At 51.1% G+C, this 20,222-nt stretch overlaps 5 protein-coding genes across 5 annotated transcripts, besides 5 other annotated features; 3 read left to right on the top strand and 2 right to left on the bottom strand.

The window, feature by feature from the left end:
- Positions 1–882: 882 nt before the first annotated feature.
- Positions 883–3,546, top strand: ACLA_069840 (RING finger protein; the record flags this gene model as incomplete). Its single annotated transcript, XM_001275378.1, has 3 exons — positions 883–3,036; positions 3,089–3,364; positions 3,436–3,546. The coding sequence occupies 3 exons, from the start codon at positions 883–885 to the stop codon at positions 3,544–3,546; spliced, it is 2,541 nt and encodes an 846-aa protein (XP_001275379.1).
- Positions 3,547–4,403: 857 nt separating this feature from the next.
- On the top strand, positions 4,404–5,149 carry ACLA_069830 (phosphoribosylglycinamide formyltransferase; the record flags this gene model as incomplete). The annotated part of the gene is made up of 2 exons (XM_001275377.1): positions 4,404–4,814; positions 4,907–5,149. 2 exons carry the CDS (start codon positions 4,404–4,406, stop codon positions 5,147–5,149), a joined length of 654 nt encoding a protein of 217 aa, XP_001275378.1.
- A 2,485-nt stretch (positions 5,150–7,634) lies between these two features.
- Positions 7,635–7,661: a microsatellite.
- A 322-nt stretch (positions 7,662–7,983) lies between these two features.
- Positions 7,984–8,011: a microsatellite.
- Positions 7,985–8,011: a microsatellite.
- A 2,219-nt stretch (positions 8,012–10,230) lies between these two features.
- Positions 10,231–10,287: a microsatellite.
- Positions 10,288–10,611: 324 nt separating this feature from the next.
- ACLA_069820 (Zn(II)2Cys6 transcription factor) lies at positions 10,612–12,970 on the top strand (the record flags this gene model as incomplete). The annotated part of the gene is made up of 3 exons (XM_001275376.1): positions 10,612–11,718; positions 11,808–12,604; positions 12,709–12,970. The coding sequence occupies 3 exons, from the start codon at positions 10,612–10,614 to the stop codon at positions 12,968–12,970; spliced, it is 2,166 nt and encodes a 721-aa protein (XP_001275377.1).
- A 785-nt stretch (positions 12,971–13,755) lies between these two features.
- Positions 13,756–13,785: a microsatellite.
- A 146-nt stretch (positions 13,786–13,931) lies between these two features.
- On the bottom strand, positions 13,932–17,522 carry ACLA_069810 (ATP-dependent 3'-5' DNA helicase; the record flags this gene model as incomplete). Its single annotated transcript, XM_001275375.1, has 1 exon — positions 13,932–17,522. One exon carries the CDS (start codon positions 17,520–17,522, stop codon positions 13,932–13,934), a length of 3,591 nt encoding a protein of 1,196 aa, XP_001275376.1.
- A 529-nt stretch (positions 17,523–18,051) lies between these two features.
- On the bottom strand, positions 18,052–19,737 carry ACLA_069800 (Ran-binding domain-containing protein; the record flags this gene model as incomplete). Its single annotated transcript, XM_001275374.1, has 5 exons — positions 18,052–18,117; positions 18,175–18,482; positions 18,539–19,052; positions 19,113–19,615; positions 19,725–19,737. 5 exons carry the CDS (start codon positions 19,735–19,737, stop codon positions 18,052–18,054), a joined length of 1,404 nt encoding a protein of 467 aa, XP_001275375.1.
- Positions 19,738–20,222: the final 485 nt, after the last annotated feature.

The following is a 20,222-nucleotide window of genomic DNA, read 5'->3' as shown; positions in this document are numbered from 1 at the left end:
AAAGACTACCTAAAAGGGCCCAGTGTCTGCCAGTCCGATACAGTGGTAAGCAGAAGCCGCCCGACCTGTCCCGCTACGACAGTCGTCATCGTCTTCAACAGATATCAGTATCGGCATCAACAAATGAATATTAACGCCATCCAGCTTCTGTATCTGACTACCCGAACATCAACAATAACTTCTTCTTTGCCACACCCGATGTCGCCCTACTACTGATACGTTTTGGTGGTAAACTCAGTCCCATTTGGGGTCGCACACTCAGGAGATTCGTTTGTCATCGTCACTGGATCGCTCAACGCCGAAACTCCCTCAATCTCGTCTCTTGCCTGCGCATCGTTGCTTCGCACTGTGAAAACGCTTTCTGCGAAAAATCCACCTCGATTGTCATTGCACGTCCAGATATAGTATCTGTCTACCGTGGTTGTTGTCTTTTTATTTTACAACCCCTGGCTGGCGGGCGCTTTTGAATGGAAAGATCCTGACACGTCGGAGAAATTACCATTGGGTACATCGCTTTAACTGTGACAAACAAGACTTTCGCAATAGCCTGACCCCTAATCTAAGATTCATGTTATCTGGCACGCAGGAATTGAATGGTATGCCTTGAAGGTGGGTTTTCTTCGAGCTTCTAGCAGGTACTTGTGAATTCCTTCCCTACGCCTCGCTGTATACCTTCACTGGCTACGGTCTCTTTGTTTTGGTCTCGAAAGAGCAGGTTTTGATTTCATTCACCATTTCGTTCTTCATATAGACTTGTTTGTTTCTTAGCTGTCGATGCCCATCTGACTAATGCTTGCTCTCTCTTTTAGTCATCCGTCCTTCCATGGCAATCAGCGATCTATAAACACCCATCGCCACTTCCCTTCCTCACCTTCTGTTACTATGGGACAGTCCTCTTCTACACAGAGAGACCAACGCCACACATTTGCCTCAAACCACTCAACATATCCGCGAAGCGATCGTAACCGGCGCAACATCAATGAAGACATGAATCACAGATTAAATCCCGAACAAGCTGATAATGCGGCTCCTTCCTCAGGACTAAGTGACGTTCACAACAACCAGAACTTTCAGTCGAGTCAACTGGATCCGACCTTGGAGTCATGGCAGCCATCGAGTCCTTTGGCTACGGCGCAGCCTAATTATACACAACCGATGGAGAGTATTCATGAAGAAGATGGCTCTCAGTACGAGTCGGGTGAGCGGGAGTACCGTTCTGCGGTTTTCGCCCGTATGGCAGCTCGACGTCAGTCCACCATGTCCAGGTTGGGGTCTAGAATTTTGCCAAACTCGGTCATTCGTGGTCTTCTCAATAGCGAGGAGGAAACGCCTGCAGAAGGTCATGCGCACCGACACGGTATCCCATTTGTATCAAGACCAATTCCGAGATCAGAGGTTGCTCATAGCAGTAGTCGCTTTAGCCCATTCAGCTCGCTCAGCTCAAGAGGTATCAGACGGCGATCGCTTCGGGGACCGTATTTTATCCCTCGCAGTGACCCATCGTTGGTCTCGGAGGGAACGACTAGCTCTGCATACCTGGATTCTTCGTCGGAGCAGACAGCACAACCCGCAAGAGCATCATGGCGTCGGAGTGTTCGCTTAAGCCGTGTCCGCAATTCTTTGTCGGGCCCAATCACCCACATATTCGGCCAGCCATCTGGGAGCCCCTCGGGCGCAGACTACGGACTTGCGCATCAGCCAGAAGCGGGGGAAGGCTTTAGCGACGACTCCGAGCTTCGTCTTCCTCCTCTGAGAGCGATGGATACCAGTATGGATTTCGACGAAACTCATGAACTTGATTCTGTGGAACCCGCAGTAGGAGGCAGTCGACCAACCTCACCGCTCTTTTCCCAATCCGCCCAAGGCTCGCCGGCGTCGCGCCGGCTTCCAGGACTACTCCGTGCGAGACCGTCCAGAGTCTTGCGCCGCGAGGAACAGACCCCTCTATCTCGTGTCCTTCAACTAGCCGCTGCTGCAATTGCTGCACAGCTTTCCGGAGCATCCGGCCCAGTCCTGCCCAACATCCAGTCTCTTGGTAATGATGGCTTAGATGGCTCACTGGAAAATTTTGTACAGAGTCTACAACATGCCACATCCGCACAGTCTGCCCCGAATGATGCGGCAACTACCCCGGCTGATAACGAGCCTCCAGCCCCTGTGAACTTCTTGCGGGTGTTTAGATTCGCCAATTCAGATAACGCTCGGCCTCCTGCTTCTTCAAGTCGGTCGACTGGTGAACCGGACAGTGTCGGTAGCAACGAAGGTGGCATGGACGTTGATAACTCCCCTGGATCCTCTGGAGAGCCTGAAGGACGCACTGTAACCTTGGTCGTTGTGGGTGTTCGGTCTGTGCCATCTGGTGGCGCTTCATTTGGCGATCAGCAGTCGAATGCCGGGCCAGGTTTAGATGCGTTGCTACGATTACCGTTTTTGACTCCCGGGGCCCCATCTCGAGGTTCAGATACTGGTCTCGGCCTGCCTCGCGCCGAGAATCGACCTAGGGTTCCGTCTACTCGCCAACCGATCGCCGCTCCCACCAACTCGGTGAATAATGAGTCTGGGCTTCGGGCTCCATCTCGAAGATTCTCTGACGTGGGGAGTCGTGTTCCGTTCTCGTCTTCACTCCCCTCGGCTCTGTCAGAAAGCCCACCGGGTCCTCATCCACCCCCGTCAACACCGGCAGAGCCAGGCCTGTCCGCGGTATCTTCAGGTGCCTCAACACCGAGCCGGAGGTTGTCTTCGTCCTCCGCGATACCGTCTAACCATTTACCTCATGTCAATGAGCATGCGCCTATGCAACCGTCTGGGGAACCATCCGAGGACAGAGTCCCATTCCAACCCTTGCATCAACGACGCCGCAGCGACTCCGAGTATGCTCGTCATCGTGAGCTCGGCTCTGGCGCCGTGCGCCGAAATGGTGTCGTGGAACCTGACACACCCGCCCCCCCTGCGGGTAGAAGCTGGTTGATCTACGTTGTAGGCACTAATCTGTCCGAGAATCATCCTGCGTTCGCAACACCGAGCCTTTTTACGGATGTAAGTCCTCCTTATCTGTTTTGGATTGAATATAGCTAACAATAATGTATAGAACCCCACTTACGAAGATATGATCCTACTTTCGTCCCTCCTTGGACCCGCGAAGCCGCCTGTTGCCACGCAGGACGATATTAACTCCGCTGGGGGACTCTATCGACTCGTCGAGTACGCTGGCACGCTCGTTGCAGAGGCTCTGGATGGTGCTGGCGCTATTCAGATTCCAGATGGCGATCGCTGCTTGATTTGTCTCAGCGACTACGAAGTGGCGGAAGAGGTCAGACAGTTGACAAAATGCAAACATGTCTACCATCGTGATTGCATAGACCAGGTTCGTAAACTCTTTCGCGCAGCAATTTGTATTGATACGGGGAAGTGAGCTAACGTGTCCGTCTCTTGTAGTGGTTGACTACAGGCCGAAATTCTTGTCCTCTTTGCAGAGGCGAAGGCGTCGCCGAGATGTCGAGCGATACTCCGCCAGTTCCTGGCCCGCAGGACACGACCGCTGCTTAATATTCTTCGACATTTTTGCCTCCAAGCCCACGCATACGTACCGATATTGCCCATAGCACGGATATTATGCGATGCATTCGATGAGCATTATCCTCCGTATCTCCCTCTATCCTTTTTCCTCTCTTCAAAGATTACCTAGTTACTTATTCTACCTATCTTGGCTCATTTCTTACTTCTCGTCTTGCGCTCGTCCAACATATCCAGATTGGCATGAGGCACTGATAGCATCATGATTGTATGTGAAATCTGCATTTCTTCCTCCTTTGCTTTGTTCTCAGACCCCGCTCAGTTTTGTTTTGGTCATCACTTCATGATCGGTTTATGATCCATCTGGTCAATTCTTGCTGCGCTATCTCACTAGAATCATCAAGGATAGCTCTACAGGGTTTTGCATGATATTGCGTGATGGAAACTTATACCCCCTCACTGCGGTTGTTTTTGGCCACTTTGTCTGTTCAATTTAGAGCGTTGTTGCATTATTCCCCCTTGTGGTTTATGAAGTAGTAGGTGCAATGAACATGTTGATATCTCCTTTCTTCGATTTCCTGACCAAAGAGTAGTATGGGATCAATGTGTACTTCGAAGAATAATTGATAGCGATCATAGGATAATGCCCCGCATATCCGCTGAGTCAGCCCACGTCGATTTCCAACCCCGCGCTCCTTATCAGCAGAAAAATAATTTCCATAGACCTTTCAGCTGCCAAAGCCGACAAGGACGTTACATACCCTTTCTATACCCCTGGTTGATTTATTTGTGCGCCGAGGTAACGCTCAATTGAGTGTCTGCAGTTGAATTGAGTTGCTCTACGCTTCCCAAAGATCCAAAGCCACCAACCTTCCGCCGGGAGCTCAGACATGGAGATCCCAATCCGCCTCACAGTCCTCATTTCTGGCAATGGGTCAAACCTACAAGCCGTAATCGACAAGGTCAGCGCCGGCCAGCTACCGGCGAAACTCGTCCGCGTGATCTCCAACCGCAAGGATGCGTACGGCCTCGAGCGTGCCCGCCGCGCAGACATTCCCACGGAGTACCACAATCTGGTGAAGTACAAGAAACGGCATCCGGCGACACCGGAGGGTGTCCAGGCCGCGCGCGAGGAGTACGACGCCGAGCTGGCGAGATTGGTACTGGCGGATTCGCCGGATCTGGTGGCTTGTTTGGGTTTCATGCATGTACTGTCGCCGAAGTTCCTGGAGCCGTTGGAGGCGGCGCGGATGAAGATTATTAATCTTCACCCTGCTTTGCCTGGGGCGTTTAATGGAGCTGTGAGTTTTTGTGTTTTGTCCTTTGTCTTTTTTTTTTTTGGCCCCCGTGGGTTGTTTGTTATGTGCGCGTGGTGCTGACGATGGGGTGATAGAATGCGATTGAACGGGCCCATGCCGCATGGCTCGAGGGCAAACTTGATAAGACGGGCGTCATGATCCACAACGTGATCTCGGAGGTTGATATGGGCGAGCCGATCCTTGTTCGGGAGATTCCGTTCGTCAAGGGCGAGGATGAGGATCTGCATGTCTTTGAGAAGAAGGTCCATGAGATCGAATGGGGGGTTGTGATTGAAGGCGTACAGCTCGCGATTGACGAGATCAAGTCTCGGCGATGAGCGCTGAGAGCCTGGAAGGGCGAAGATCTAGAGAGACAGGCGGTTGATTGAACTATGATACCATGATTATATTCATGATTATGTCTGCTGTGAGATACCTTGAGAGTTGATGGTATGACCATTTTGTATGTGTTTGGTTTGTTATTCTATTCCTTTTTCCCCCTTCTGCGAGCCCGCTGCTGATGGGTTCTTTCTACGCTATTTGGGTCAGTTTAGCGGTACATATGCTTCTCTTGTATATAAGGAATTCAAAAGCTCGATGTTTTGAGTCATTCACCATGGGTGTGCTTCTTCCGGAATACTCCATAGAGTAGAGGAGCTACGGAGTTGAGGTCGATGCCCAGGCCTGGAGACATACAGGATTGCCAGCTGACCACAGACTGTGTCTTCTACTCTCCGTACCGGGAGACAAGAACAATGTGGTCATCCTCGGAAACATTTTTTTAATGAAGCCTTATTCCCCAATCCTCCTTGTTCTCGTTCCTCTTCCTTCCTGCCCTGCTAACACCTCCTTGGCCAATATCCACAATGTCTGTTTGGTGTACACAGTCGGGATAGTAGTTATCGCCTACTACTCTGTACTGCCTGATTTTCCACTGGGACTGCGACATCATGCTTGTCTTCATGCAAGAGAGGGTGATGAAGCAGTGTTCCTAGTCAGCTGAACCATAAAGACAAGCTCTGAGGACACTAATAATGAATAGTGATACATCCGCCATCCACAGCATATCAGTTAGAATTGATGCATATAGTCTGACCGGTCGCTAGCCAATTGCGCCCCACGCCTCTTATGCCATGATCTACAAGGGATAGCCGTCGGTGGTACGGAGTACATTGTCTGTGCACCCTGGTGGCTAGAGTCGCTCCTCGTGGATTGACTATCGGCGCCATCATTTCCACCAATCCTTGGGGGAAAATTAAGACTTGATCCCAGGCGTTAATCTCGCCACCACGTTTTTTCTTTTTTATTTATCAGCTCCTACTTGGTAGTGCGCTACTTAGGGAGTGCCTGCCGGTTATCTAGTTGCAGCTTCTTACCAGTTACCACAAACTGCAATTGTGGGGGTTAAGGGTCTGCCCAGAGGTACATGGCGGCAGATTTGAGGTATCCACATGCGAACGATGAATCCAGTGGCTCCTGGTCGCTGGGACTGAACTGCAAACTCGATATCGGATGATGAAGGAAATGAGGGTGGACTCCAGCAGGTTCGATATCCGACCAGAGGAATGGATGTTGGGGAGGAGACTACCTTCTCCGTGGCCTGTACTCCCACTGCTCAGTACAGTGTCCGCTCGCTGATGGAGTATGAACTCTGGGATCCACCTCGCAATCGAGTCTATTCCAGATTTCACCCAAACTCCGAGTTGAGGGTCTGGCTTCAGATGAAATCTAGATCAGAGGGAGCAGCTGAGCACTCTGTCTCTGTCTCTCTGAATCTTGACGCATCACGCAGCGTTCTTCCAACGCCATCCCTGACTCCCAAGACCCTTGATCCTCCTAGCTCGCAGTCCTGTGGCCCAAGGCCCCGGAATCCTAAGCCTTCAGAACAACTGCGGGCAATTCTGTGACTAGTGGTCACGCAGATCATCAGACAACGGCTGCAAGCCTGCAAGGCTGCAGTACGAGCGAACCGCTGTGGTTAGTTGTGGTTAGTTGGTCATTGGCACTGGGATATGGAAGTGGCTTGACTGGCTTGAAGTTTTGAATATGGGACAGTCTCCACTTCCATTGGGAGGGGCCACAGTCTTGGTACGGAGTTAAGACTTCACAGTTAAAGTACGGCATGTGAGAAAGGATTCCCCCCCCCCAAGGCTCCAGTGACTTGAGTGACCCTGTGTAGACTGCAGAGTCCATGCTCTGGATTCTGGAACATGGCGGGATTTCCCGAAATGGATCCTCCAAAGTGTTTTGTGAAATCCTATTTCCATCTATCTTACTGGAGGCCTTTGTAAAGACAAGTGACTACTACTCATGCTGGAGGAAAAGAGTAGGTAGACAATAGTAACATGGACTCTCATTCTACTGATGATTTTGAGTTATGCTTGATAGTCGCATCCTTGGTACATCACACATCACGTCCTCCCTGAAGGATAAAACATCTACTCCATAGAGTCATAGGCTAAATGACCATATATTGGTAGCACTGTCCGACCCGGAGTGTCGATCAGGAACATCCGACTGTGCCGTAATTCCGACTAACCCTAGAAAATAAAGTTGACTGCAAAAAAAGAGTTGAGAAAGTCGAGGCTATTCTGCATTATTGCTGGCTTAGGTGGCCCGACGAGTCGATTTTACGACACTAAAGAGAGGGGGGGGGTGGGAATGGTTCCTCCTACTATTGGCACTGTGGCAGAGAGTCTTTGCAGGCATGGCAGATAGATAGTAGATGTAGGAACGATGTGCTACATGTTTCACTCTGGTTTTTTATTATCATCATTACCAAATCCTGACTGATATACGGACTTACAGGGAGTACGGAGTACAAGTAGTAGTAGTGGTGGTGGTAGTAGTTAGTTAGTGTGAGGTACAACAACTTCATTTTGAAAGAGTATTGATTACTACCGCTCCACGGCCCGGGCTTCGTCCGGCACTTCCGACATAAGGTTTGGAGCCAGAGCTTGTTGGGCTGGATTCGAGTCGTAGTACTCGTGCCAAATGCCAATATACGGAGTGTTAATAATTGGTTCCGAACTTCAGTTGATTCTAGGTTTAGTTCGTGACGAGACTAGCCCCAGGGTTTGTTTGATATGTGGATACCTGGATGTTGAAGGACCGTCGATGGAGAGGTGCTTTGGGTAACTTCGAACGAAATATGCAGGGTGACGATGTCTTGTTTTTTTTTTTTTTTTTTTTTTTTTTTTGGGCTGTGACTGGGGAGATTTGCGCAGGGATTGAGATTGTGTCTATGAATGGCTCAATGTACTTACAATCTACTGTTGCTGTGTCAACCCTCAGGGTATTGGATCAGGGGACTATCCCGAGTAGAGAGCTGAATCATGATACTGGCGCAATAGATGATAGATTGTAAATTCAGATAGGTATTGTAACATTATTATGGTCTCTACTCTCCACTCTCTACTCCCCCTGTGGCGTTGATATTGCCATGGTTCTACTATGTAGTAATCTATTCAGCCTCGGTAGTAAAATGAATTCAGATGACTAGATGGTAAGAAATCCGGCGCTCACGAATTTTTAGCTGCAATATCACACTGCTCAACGCTTTTAGGTAGGCCATGGATACAGCAGAACAGGCCGCGCTTATAGCTTCAATTGGTGCTGCTATGGCGGCCTCGAATCATACTAGAAGCTGGAAGCTCACTAGTCTCCTGGGTTTAATGAGTGGTCTGATCCAATTTTCTTTTTTTTTTTTATGTTAAGACGCCTTTACTAAGTACTAACAAGTTAACAACTGCCACATAAATTCTATAGATGACCTGAAGTTGATCTAGACTTCAGAGCAACCCGCGCTATACCTAAAACAACCACCTTTTACCATCTTATCTCATCCCATCCCCAAAGGTAGGGAACCAGTTCGTTCCCTTTTCAAAGAGTCAAGGACCTTACCAAGTTGGTAACACGGTGATATAATGGGTCGATGCTATACCGTAAGCTGGCTTCCAATATGCCATGCTGCTTTACCCCTAAGAGACTAGTAGTGCCTTGGTGCTGTAAGGTACCCACTTGAGCTCTCAAGGTTCACCAGATGCGGTTTGGTCTGCATTCTCTTCCACTGGACCACAGGATCTCCTTTTTTTACCTGGCATTATTATTTGGGGTGTCGACTGTGCACTCTAACTAGCTCGTTGATCGATTTGAATTGTCCTTTTTATGATCATAATGAGTCCTGTACGACCTACGGGATACACTCTACAGTACATACTAGGAAATCAATCGTGTGTCCTATTGCTCGATGCAATAAGTCTCCTGTATCTTGACGTGTACTTGGATCTAGCATGCTGCATGACTATGACTGGTCATGGATCAAGAAAGAAGGAATCGTCACAAGTGTCACAACTGCAATCTGCATAAATCGTTCATCCGACATCAACGGATGTGGCGACCAGTCCGTTTGTCTTGGTTTTCTTGGCGCAGAGTTCCCTCTCCGGAGTCCCTCCCAATTCTCTCCATCGACGGATTTCCTGAATCATACTCCCCATGTCCCACAGTCTATTGAGTTAGAGGACTATTGACTGATGATAGTCCTGATCAGCCCCGATGAGTATTAAGGGATCCTGCTGCACTCCCCTCTCTCCAACGGTAGACTACCTTGGACTTCTCGCCATCATCTCGATGACATCAAAGATATTTGTGAGCTGAGAAGCTCCGTTGGGTCCTAGGTTAGTAGGTAGTATCCCGGGGAGAAGCCGGCACAAGAACCAGCAGTTGTGAAGTCATCATCCATGGTCCAGAAGACAAATCATAGCAATGGATGGGTAATACGATCAGTTCACTGTCGATTTCAATGGGATAATAAGAATAGAAAGAAAAAAAAAGAAGAAAAGAAGAAAAGGGCTGGAGTAAAGCCGCCGTCTCCATCAAGAAGCATAAATGATCTGATTCCAGAGATCAACACGATATTGCTTAGCCTTAGTAGAAGACTATCTATCTATCTATTCCATCTCTCTTCAGTTTACGGCTACCTAGATAGTAGTACATACACAGGCTACACTACTGTATGATCCATCTCTTCTTTTCGGGACTCCTGTGCCAATAAAGAGTCTTGGCTTCCGCTTGATGGAGCAGTAAACACTAACCAGTCTATCTATTCCTAATAGTTTTCTACTATTATTCCCTCGAACTACTGCGTCCCTCCCGGCCATCTCCCCTCCTCCGTTGGTCGACGGAGGAGTAGTTGCGACGTGCGAGTTAGGTAGTTAGTTAGACTTAGCTCTGTCTGTGGGTTTGATGATTTGATCCCTAGTCCCTACTCCCTACAGCCCAGCAGAGTACCTAGTACCGGCTTATTCAGTTTGATTTCGCACTAAAAGCTAAGTACTAGGTACCCTTGGTCGACCTAGTACCCAGTAGTACCATCATCACTTTCCGCCGCCGCCATCTTGGTCTGCCTGTCCTTGACAATTCTATCCATCCATCCATCCTTCTTTCATCCTCCAACCATCTCCTCTCAACCATCAATTTCCAATCATTCCATTCTTCTGCTCTAAACCATCATCCCCCATCCAGCTGGTCTCTCGCCTCTTCTCTCCTTCTTCTTCACTCCATCTCTTCTTGGCCGTTCTCACCGAGCAGACCCTTCTTCCCTCAAAGCTCCATCACCCCCCTCGATCGACTGCGCACCGTTATTCTCCCCCGTTCCCTTCCGGGAACATGCGAGCTGCCTGGATTCTCTTCCAGAGGTTCCCCGACCGTTCGAGCTGATCGTTCCTCAGCTTATGCCGCCACCTTGGCAGCTTATCCGCGTTGCTCCTTGGATGCAATTCGGTTGGCCATCCCTACAGCCATGGCGCATTCGTTCGACCCGGCCCAAGCCCCCTTGACCGGCTATCTATCGGCCACCATGCCAGTCCAAGAGCCGACTCAGATCCCTGCCTACTCGGTCTTCGGTGCTGGCCAGTATCCCGACAGTGTGGCCTTCTGGCACAACGCCCCCCCGCAACTAGTCATCCCTCCGGCTCCGCCGTATCCCCGGGCTCCACCGAAGCAACCGCAACAGCCATCGCTGCTGCAACCCATATCCGATCAGAAAAAGCACAAGCGCACAAGAAGCGGCTGCTTCACTTGCCGATCCCGCCGGATCAAGTGCGACGAGACCCGCCCAATTTGCGAGAGATGCCGCAAGGGAAATCGCGACTGTGTCTATCCATCGCCCACCGCGACGGGCACATCCTCCAAGGCTGGCACACGCTCGGGGTCGAAGCCGAGAGCGCATCGCCCGCCGTCGCAGGGAAGCGATTCGTCCAGCCACCTGGAACTGGACGATATTCATACGTTGGAGCCGATCGTGGATGAGGGCGAAGCAGAAGATGGGAGTGTTGGATCGGGTCCCCTCTTGTCCCCGTCATCGAGTTCAGTCCCACCGGGAACCAAACCAGGTGTCGCGAAAAAAAGGAGTGTGCAATCATTGTGGAGGCGCAGAACGAAACAACCAGCGGGCGAGCCGAGTCTTCCGCACGCAGATGGTAGCAGTTCGCCTTCAACCGAGGCATCTTCGAGGTTTGAGTCTATGAGTGCGCGATCGGCCAGTGTGGGACTGTTCGGTTCAGAGTCGCTCGGCCCTCCTGGCGCTTCGCATCTCCCAGACGATATACGATTCTACCTTGCCTTTCATCAAGATCACATGTCCTATCGTCATTATTTCTTGAAGTCAACTTTTGACCGCTTTTTCCGTCAGAGCATAATCCAAGCCGCTCTGCAATACGAACCTCTTCTGTATGCAGTCGTTGGTTTCGCAGCATACCATCACTCCGTGCAGACCAGTACCGGGAAGCTCTATATCTTTCTCCAGTACTACGACAAAGCTTTGAAGCTTTTGCGAAAGTCCTTGGCATCTGGGGAGCCGCATTGTGAGCCAATGCTAATCACCGTTCTTGCACTTACAACCTTCGAGGTATGATTTTCTAAACCATCGTGTTGTTCCCTGTTTATGTTGGAAAACAAAAAAAAAAAAAAAAACTAACCATTGCTTGCTGGATGTAGGAATTTATTGGCGATTGGGTAAACCTGATTGACCACCACCAAGCCGCCCATGCTCTTGTTCGCGAGCTCCTGACGCCGGAGTCTATCAAAACCAATGAATTGCACAGCGATCTCTTTTGTTGGCATGCCCGATTCGACATCGTCGCGGGACTCTTGGCTGGAAATGAGACGGTCCTCAGTCGGGAGTGGTACATGGCCAAAGAAGAATATGATGCTCAGCAAGCTGCCCTATTTCCTGAAGATCCCCAGAAGCAAATCGCACTTGCTTCATCAATCAACCGTCGATTTGGATTAGAGATGGCCTCGTTGTATGCAAAACTATCGCGTGGCTTGATTCCGATCGAAGACTTCACCGTTCAAAACGAGCAGCTTGCCGAGCTGTTGGAGCGAATGAAACTCATCCTCGAACTATTCAACGATTCGGAATACGTTGTCACCAACTTCCCAAACAAGGAACCTTTGACGGATGACGATATCGTTGATCTCTATGTTCCAGGCAGTCTTCATACCGGTCCTTTATGGGAGATCAACTTCGCTTGGTTGGACTACCTTGCCGCAAAAGCGATGTTCAAGTATCAGTCCTTATTAGCCATCCAACAATCATCCATGGCGGAGCTGGAAAGCCTCGCCATGGAACAATGTCGGCGTATTGAAACAATCGCACGGTGGCCCGAGAAAGAGAGTGGCTATATGTTCGCGTTTAAGAACTCCGTAGGAATGGCGAGTATGTTTCTCCCTAGAGACAACAGGCATGTGATGTGGGCCCGTGAGAAGTTCGCGAAGATGGAGCAAAATGGGTATGTCTTAGTCTTATCTTCTATGGTGAATTGTTGCAGCGGTGATCATTCGTTGCTTGACAACGTTTGTTTCCCCTTCCGCAGTCCTAACTAACCATAACAAGGTACATCACGCCTCCAAAGTTTCGTGCTGGCTTGGCGGTTCTATGGCATCTGCCCGAAATCAACCACTGGTGGCTTCCAGACGATTCAGGCTACCCGGAGATCATCCGTGAGGTTCGCGCGATGACAGAAGAAAGGACAGTCCACGCTAGAGATGACTTTCGGGAAAATGTTCGCAATATGAGAACCATGTTCTGGAAACTGAATTTCGACGACACTGAGAGCGAGACGAGTCTGGCGTCTATCGGTCCGGATGCTCCTTGACCTTATGGTCCTTCCATCCACCCGAAAATTTAAGGCGTTTGTGGAACCTCGACCATCGACGCTTCGGACGGTTTCCGACGAGCCGCCCTCAGGAGCGAACCCCTGGAATCAAGGATGCTCAGGAAGCGGCCCTTGTCCCTTAACAAGCAAATTTCTAGAGTCGCACCTGGACGACACAAGCATTTAGACGGATTTTTATCACCCAACTATGTACTTTATACATCTACTATACAGCGTTGAACCGCTGCTTCGTCTATATTAGCGGGCCGACTGTATCTCTACCCACTCAACCGGATCTTGTTCAGTTGCCCGATCAGCTCTCACCTTCTCATCTTCCTCATTCATTGATGGAGAATTTTTTCCCGTCTCCGCAATCACTGACTCCACCGAGAACAGGCATTTCGAACACAATCTCACTACTTCTTGTACTTTGTTCTTCTTTTGGGTTTATCCATCTCTGTTCTTTCAAACCTATATACCCCAAGACACGGTTCTCTTGCCAGATCTTCGTCGTCATCTGTTCTTCGTCTTCTATCATCATGTCATATCTATGTGGTTATCCCCACAGCTGAAGCATTGGGAGGCTGGCGTGCAGCGATTCTGTTATTTATTTTTGCTTTGGGTTATATTGGACGGGTGGTTTAGATATCTTCTCTCTCCGATTGCATCCTACTACTATATACATCATGTCATACTAGAAATTCATTCTTGTTTGCCGCCGGCGCGTTCTTGGATATGCCTGCCCTAAGGTTATCTAAGAGCTCGGTGGAGAATTATGGTAATTATTTTTCTTTTTCTTTTCTTTTTTTTTTTTTGAAGGACTGTTGGTTTTTGCATAAATGTGATATACCATAGATGTCGGACGGTTACCTTGATTTGCTTCTTGTCATGCTCTCTCTAGCGCCAGCATTGTTTCCGCCAGCGCTCTGCGCCGACGTTTTGTCAACCCAAAGTGTAGCATTTATTGATTAATAATTACTTGGTTCTCGCGAGATTGACATCTGCTCCGCCAGGGCACCTCAGTCGCTAGAACAACGGTCTCCAGACCGCCCGCCAGCTCCGCCAGTCCATCCTCACCCACGACGTCTTCGCCCCAGGGCAAGGAGTCGATGTCTACATCCCACCCGAGCAGACACCGCAGCACGACGCCCGCCCCCGCTTTGCTCATGACGGAGTTCATCTCCTGGCAGCGCTCGTCGCCGACGCACTCGATGCACCCCTGCGGGATGACGCACTGGCATGCCTCGATGCGCGATACCGCACGGCGGAGGAGTACATCGATGAACTCGAACGCCTTGCTGGCGATGCCGGAGCCGCACGATCCGCCTTTCGCGTCGTAGAAGGTCAGCCGCGCGGGCCGCTGCCGGGCCGGGGGCTGGAGCTTGCGAGCGGCTTCTGCGGTCTGCCGATCGCGCATCTCGTTCGCGAGCTTCAGGTTGCGGCCGAGTTCCTTCTTCGCGACTTTGCATTCGGTTCTGACGTCGCCCGGCGAGGAGATGACGAAGGTGGGGAGTAGGGAGAGGACGGCGTGCTCGGCAGCGTGGATGGCGGCGGCGACGTTGAGGTGTCTGGAATCGAGGATCTCGAGGGCTCGTTTGGGAACGTCGAGCCACATGCCTTTGGTGAAGATGTCGATGGGTGGATTGTCCACGGCCACGGCGTCCAGCACGCGTCCGCGCTTGTCGATCTTGAAGAAACCATACACCACGGCGTGGATCTGGACCGAGCCGTAGAATGCGCGGGACGCCGAGACCATGTTGATCTGGCGCATCATTTCCGTCTCGATCGGATCAATGTCTGTGTAATCGCGCTGCATCGTGCTCCAGTCGACATGAACCCGGACCACGCGGGCAAACCGTTGGTCCGTGTTCAGCTCCTTGACTAGGTACGTCTGTCCCTGGTGCAGGAAGATGCCGCCTTCGTAGATGGTGAAGAAGGCGCGAGAGGCCTCGACTTCCTCCAGAACGATGTTGCGCGCGTTTGTGGTGTCGATGACCGCAAAGTGTTGGTCCTCCGTGTCTCGGATAGGGACACATCGAGAGGGATGGGGTCGGAATCGCTCGTGGCAATGGTAGAACCCAAAGCTGTCTTTAACCAGTCGGGTAGCTGCGAACACAAGCAGCTGCTTGCCAAAGTAGACACAATCCTCGTCTGGCCGGATGGGCATCTCAAATGCGGCACACTGGATATGCCCTTCGAGTATCAGTTCGTTGGCGAGGTCAATCTGGAGCTCACAGTTCGGCTTGGTGAAGAGTTCATCTGGGTTCTTCATGTAATGCTGATCGGCTGGATACCTGTCACCGACCAACACGGAGAGAGAGTCTTTGTTGCGTCGTCCCGCACGACCACTCTGCTGGCGCAGGTTTGAGATGGAGTAGGGAAAGCCGAGAGTGACCACAGCGTCAAGGGAGCCGATGTCAACGCCCAGCTCAAGAGCATTCGTCGCAACAATCCCCATCAGATGACCGTCGAACATTTCTTTCTCGATCTGTCGTCGGTCCTGGGGACTGTAACCACCTCGGTAGCCCATGACGAGCTTGCCCACCTCTGGCCTCTCGAGGTTCTGAAATTCATTCCGAACAGCTTGCAGGAGAACTTCGCATAGCTTTCTGATCCTGCAGAAAGCGATCACGCGAGCTCCCCTGAGTATCAGCTGGCAGAAAAGACGAGCCGTTTCAGCAACGGTGTCTCCGCGACCAGATGTCGGGTCGTTGGGGTCCTTGAAAGGGGTGTTCCAGCAGATGAATTCCTTCCGACCCGAAGGAGAGCCATCAAAGTCAATTAACCTGACCTCGTCAATGCCAAAGATCGCCTTCATGTGTGCCTCTGGATTGGCCACGGTGGCGGAGCAAGAGATGAATTTGACATGTCGGTTGCCTACTGCAGCACATATTCGGCGAAGACGTCGCATGATGAACGCAACGTGAGATCCGAACAACCCGTTGTAGACGTGTAACTCGTCGACGACGACGAACTTGAGGTTCTTGAGAAATGTTCGCCACGAACTCTCCTGTGGTAACACCGTGATATGCAACATATCTGGATTGGTGAATATGATGCGCGCCTCGTCACGGATGAGGTTACGGTTCTCCATGGGGGTATCGCCGTCGAAGGTCTCCACCATGACATCCTGCAAGCCATTAATGTACTGCAACAGCTCTTTCATACTACGCTTCTGATCCTGTGCGAGGGCTTTCGTAGGGAAAATATACATTCCGCGACTGTGGGGATCTTTTTCCAGCTCGTGGAGCATGGGGACCTGGTAGATCAACGACTTGCCCGAGCTTGTAGATGTAGAGACAATGACGTTCCGGCCTGCATAGAGGGAGTTGATCGCGTCCGCCTGGTGCGAGTAGAACTGCGTGATGCCCTTGGTGTTATACAACGCATTGACAAGATCCTGCGAAAGTTGAAAGGTCAAGTCTCCATACACAGGAGCCTGAGCATCAAACACTCTATGGCCTTCAGGGACGATCTGCGCGGAATACCAGTCCATTGTCCGGATCTCCTCGATAATTTCTGCCATGCTTTTGCGCTCCTTGGGAATCTCCCGGGGTAGTTTCGAAATAGCCTCTGCTTGCGGGCTATTATCCGCAGAGGGAGGAGTGGGAATCCATGCCTCCTTCTCCCGTTCCAACCTCTCCACTGGCTCGGCGCCGTCATCCTCGCACTGCACCAGAAACGCATCAATGGCGTCGGAGAACTTCTTATTCCGCTTCTCAATCAGCCCAAGCATCTGCTTCTGGCTGTACACCGGCATCTTCAAGTCCTCATCCTTCATCTTTCGCGTCGGCTTCGTCGGCTCCCCGGTCTTCGGATGCCTCACCTCCCGCTTCAAATCCCCATCCACGAACTCAAACAGCAGCACATCTTTCGCCTCAACACCGCTACCCCCATCGGCACATTCCTCCCCCTCCGCACGCGACAGCCCATACGCATGGTTCCTCGCCGTCTCCTTCTCCCCAACCGTCATCACCTCCAGCTTAGCCTCGTCCACATACTCTAGCCTCACAGCCCGCGGCACAAGGACCTTCACCCGCGCGATATCTTCGACCGTCAGCTCGCGGCGCCCGCCCAGCTGAGCCTGCACCGCAGTCCGGATATTCTCGAACGTCGTGGCGAAATGCTTTCGCGTGCAGCAGAACGTGTACACCAGATTCAAGGCGCGGTGGGTCTGGCAGAGCGTCTTGAGGGGTTCGGGCCAGGGTGAAGAGGGCGTGCGCTGGGGTGCCGCGCTCTCGGCTTCTGTCTTTGCTTTTGGCGTCCTGGAGGATCGGGGCTTTGGCTTGGGTTGCTCGGGTGCAGGGGTCTGGGGTTGCGCTGTTGTTTCGCTCTTTGGGATAGGATTCTCGTCATCTGGTTTTGTCTTGCGAGGTCTTCCCCGCTTCTTTTTGGTGACAGGTTGTTCCTGAGAGGGGGTTTGCTCTGGAGACGCGGTGGTCAATTTGGTGTTGGGTGTGGATATGGAATTGCTGATGCCATCTGCTTCATCGGCTCTTTTTCTTTTCAGTGCAGGGCTCTGCGGCGCCGAGTCTAACACTGGTCCAGCCATGTTGATGCCCCATTGTGGTCGCAATTCGTCAAATGGTGCTCATTTGAAGTTGTTGGTGTACGGGGAGATTTCCGCGAGGCAAAGGGAAGACGCGGAATCACGTGCTACTCCATTGTCATATATCCAGTTGAGGACTAGCGTCGCTCATACAACAGGGCAACATGGTCAAGAGATAGAACCGTACACAGGCGGAATATGTTTGTTTGAAAAGCAAAATGACATGAAGAGAATCGAATATGTATTAACTAACACACACAAAAAGAAGTTTGCACCTCAAGTGTAGATGCTTCAGGTGCCGCTCCAAAGCCCAAGCCAAAAGCCCCAGACAACCTACACCCCAGCCAGTAAATGCAAGAAAGTCAACCCGTGTCGTTCGAGTTTACTCTGTCTGTCAATCCGTAAGAGTATGTCTCTAAAATAAGTCGTACTAATGAGTACCTTGAAAGGGTCTGACCCAGCGCACTCTGCTCCTTGTCGCCTAAGCAAGACTCTACTGGAAGGACCACATCTCCGCAGTATTTGCGCGCATCTATTGGTGCTGCAGCAGATCTTGAATAACATGATAGAGCTCCTTAGCAAGCTCCTCATTGCCCGTCTAGTGCCATATCAGTGGTCATGTTCTGTTTTGTAAGTGTATGGAAAGAATACATACCCGCAGCAGGAGAGGAACGGTGCGGCCATCTTCGACACCAGCCAGATGGATCTGCTTGGATTTTGGTTCGCTGCCAGCACCGTCACCAACCTTCATTCCCTTGAAGATAGGTGAGTTGAGCATGACTCTTAGAACGCCGTCGGCTCGCATGAGCATCCGAGCTGCCTTCTTATCCTCTTTGCCGTCCTTTACCTTGACATTCACCTTGAATGTGCCGAGACCGCGCTCCTTCCATTCCTTATTCGTAAATTGGAAGAGTTTAGCTTTGCAGCTGAAATATGTCTTTTCTTCTTCCTCGCCCGTTTCGACTGTAGAAAGATGGTTAGCACGGAGACTGGATCGGTGCAAATGGATTGCCACATACTCTGCTGCTCAAAAAACCTCTCATCGGTCTTTTCTTGCTCGAATTCCTTGGGCCGAGTCTCGCCTTCGCCCTCCTCTTCCTCTGCCTCTTCGTCCTCTGCTACGCCGAATGGCTTGTCTTTAGTGCTGCTACCCAGGGCACTAGTCGCAGCGGGAGAAGCGAAGCTGGTAAGCCCCCCAGATTTCGCAGCGGCCCCGAAGCCACCGCTGAAGCCTGAAAATCCAGAACCCAATGATGCAAAGCCCGAAGTACCCACCGCAGTTGCGAACCCGGTTGTGGCTGGTTTCTCGGCCTCTGCCGGAGTGGGCGACTTGAAGACAGATGGTGTTGAAGCTCCAAGTGAACCAAAGGGTGATTGTTCTGAGCTAGCAAACGCCGCCAAACTTGATGAAGCGAAGGCCGAATTGGAAGTTACCGCGGCCGCTTTGGCAGGCTTTTCCTCTAGTTCTGTCGCTCCAAGTGAACCGAATGGAGAGACTGAGGACGTATTGGCAAAAGCACTTGTGATCGTTGCCTGAGAAGATGAATCGGTGGTCGTTCTAGCAGCAACCAAGACAATGTGATTGTTACTTACTGGCTCCCTCTCTGTCGAGTTATCACGGTGTCGCTTCTTTTCAGGCTGTCCTTCCTTCTCCAGTTCCCCGATTTCAGTCTTGCTAACCGTTTGTTCCGAAGCAGCTAGCTTGGGCTCCTCTTTATCGAGTTGGTCCCTGCTTCTCTTCTTCTTCGGGCTCAGGATTTTCCTGGAGTTGCTAACCTCAGCCTGGGGCTGTTGATCGTCGCCCTCGGTTGTAGAGTCACGCGATCTCTTGCGCCTGTGGCCGTGTTCCTCGTCGTCGTTCTCGTCTTCCTCGTCCTCAAAGGACCGTTTCCGGCCGCGGCTGCTCGACCGACTATCCGAACCACTCTGGAACCTCTCAGGCCCGTTGGCTGAGTCTGTCCCCTTCCCGGTGGTCTCTTTATCGTCATTAGCCGCCTGTTCAAGCGGGATCGAAGTAATCGACGTTTGCTTCAATTTCTGTCGGACGGGGCGGCTACCATCGTTATCAGAGCCGTGGCTATCTTCCGCGGCGGTCTCTGTAGGCACACGAGATTGTCAGCCCAGCACAGAACATCGTCTTCCTGCAGCAGATGTGCATGATTTCGAACTCCAATGGTGAAGCATAATAATCAGGTTTTCTCGTACCTTTGGTCTCCATAGCTTCGTTCTGAGGATTGTCTAACAAGCAATGTTGTCAGTCTGAATTCCGCCAGCCCAGCAAGAAAATAATGAGTTCATGGGCACTATGAGGAACAATGCATACCCTCCAGCGCCTCAACAGGTTGTGGATCGGACGCCGTCTCTGCGAATTTCTTTCACGGCCAGTTCCAAAAAATATGTTCTCGAAAAAAGGCTGTTGCAATAGCAGGATCGAGTTTCACCCTCCCTAACGTCGCGTACGGAAGATCGAGCTCCGTATGACGTTGACTATCGCATTGTTAGCTCATGAAGCTCACCCAAGATGGTTGTCAGATAACAAATATCGTAGAATGCGCAAATCCTCTCTAGTCACTATGTTTCAAGACACGCGAGGGAGAGAAAGGGAGAACAACACAGAGCAGCAGGCGTTTGAGCCCCACTCGCTGTGCAGTGAGGCTTCGCCGACACGTGCGATGCGAACGGGGCCGACCGACGTACCTTCTT

This window comes from Aspergillus clavatus, genomic scaffold (genome assembly GCF_000002715.2).
Source record: "Aspergillus clavatus NRRL 1 1099423829791 genomic scaffold, whole genome shotgun sequence".
Taxonomy (NCBI): Eukaryota; Fungi; Ascomycota; class Eurotiomycetes; order Eurotiales; family Aspergillaceae; genus Aspergillus; species Aspergillus clavatus.
The sequence above is the reverse complement of the archived record's forward strand: the minus strand, read 5'-3'. Positions and strand labels throughout refer to the sequence as shown.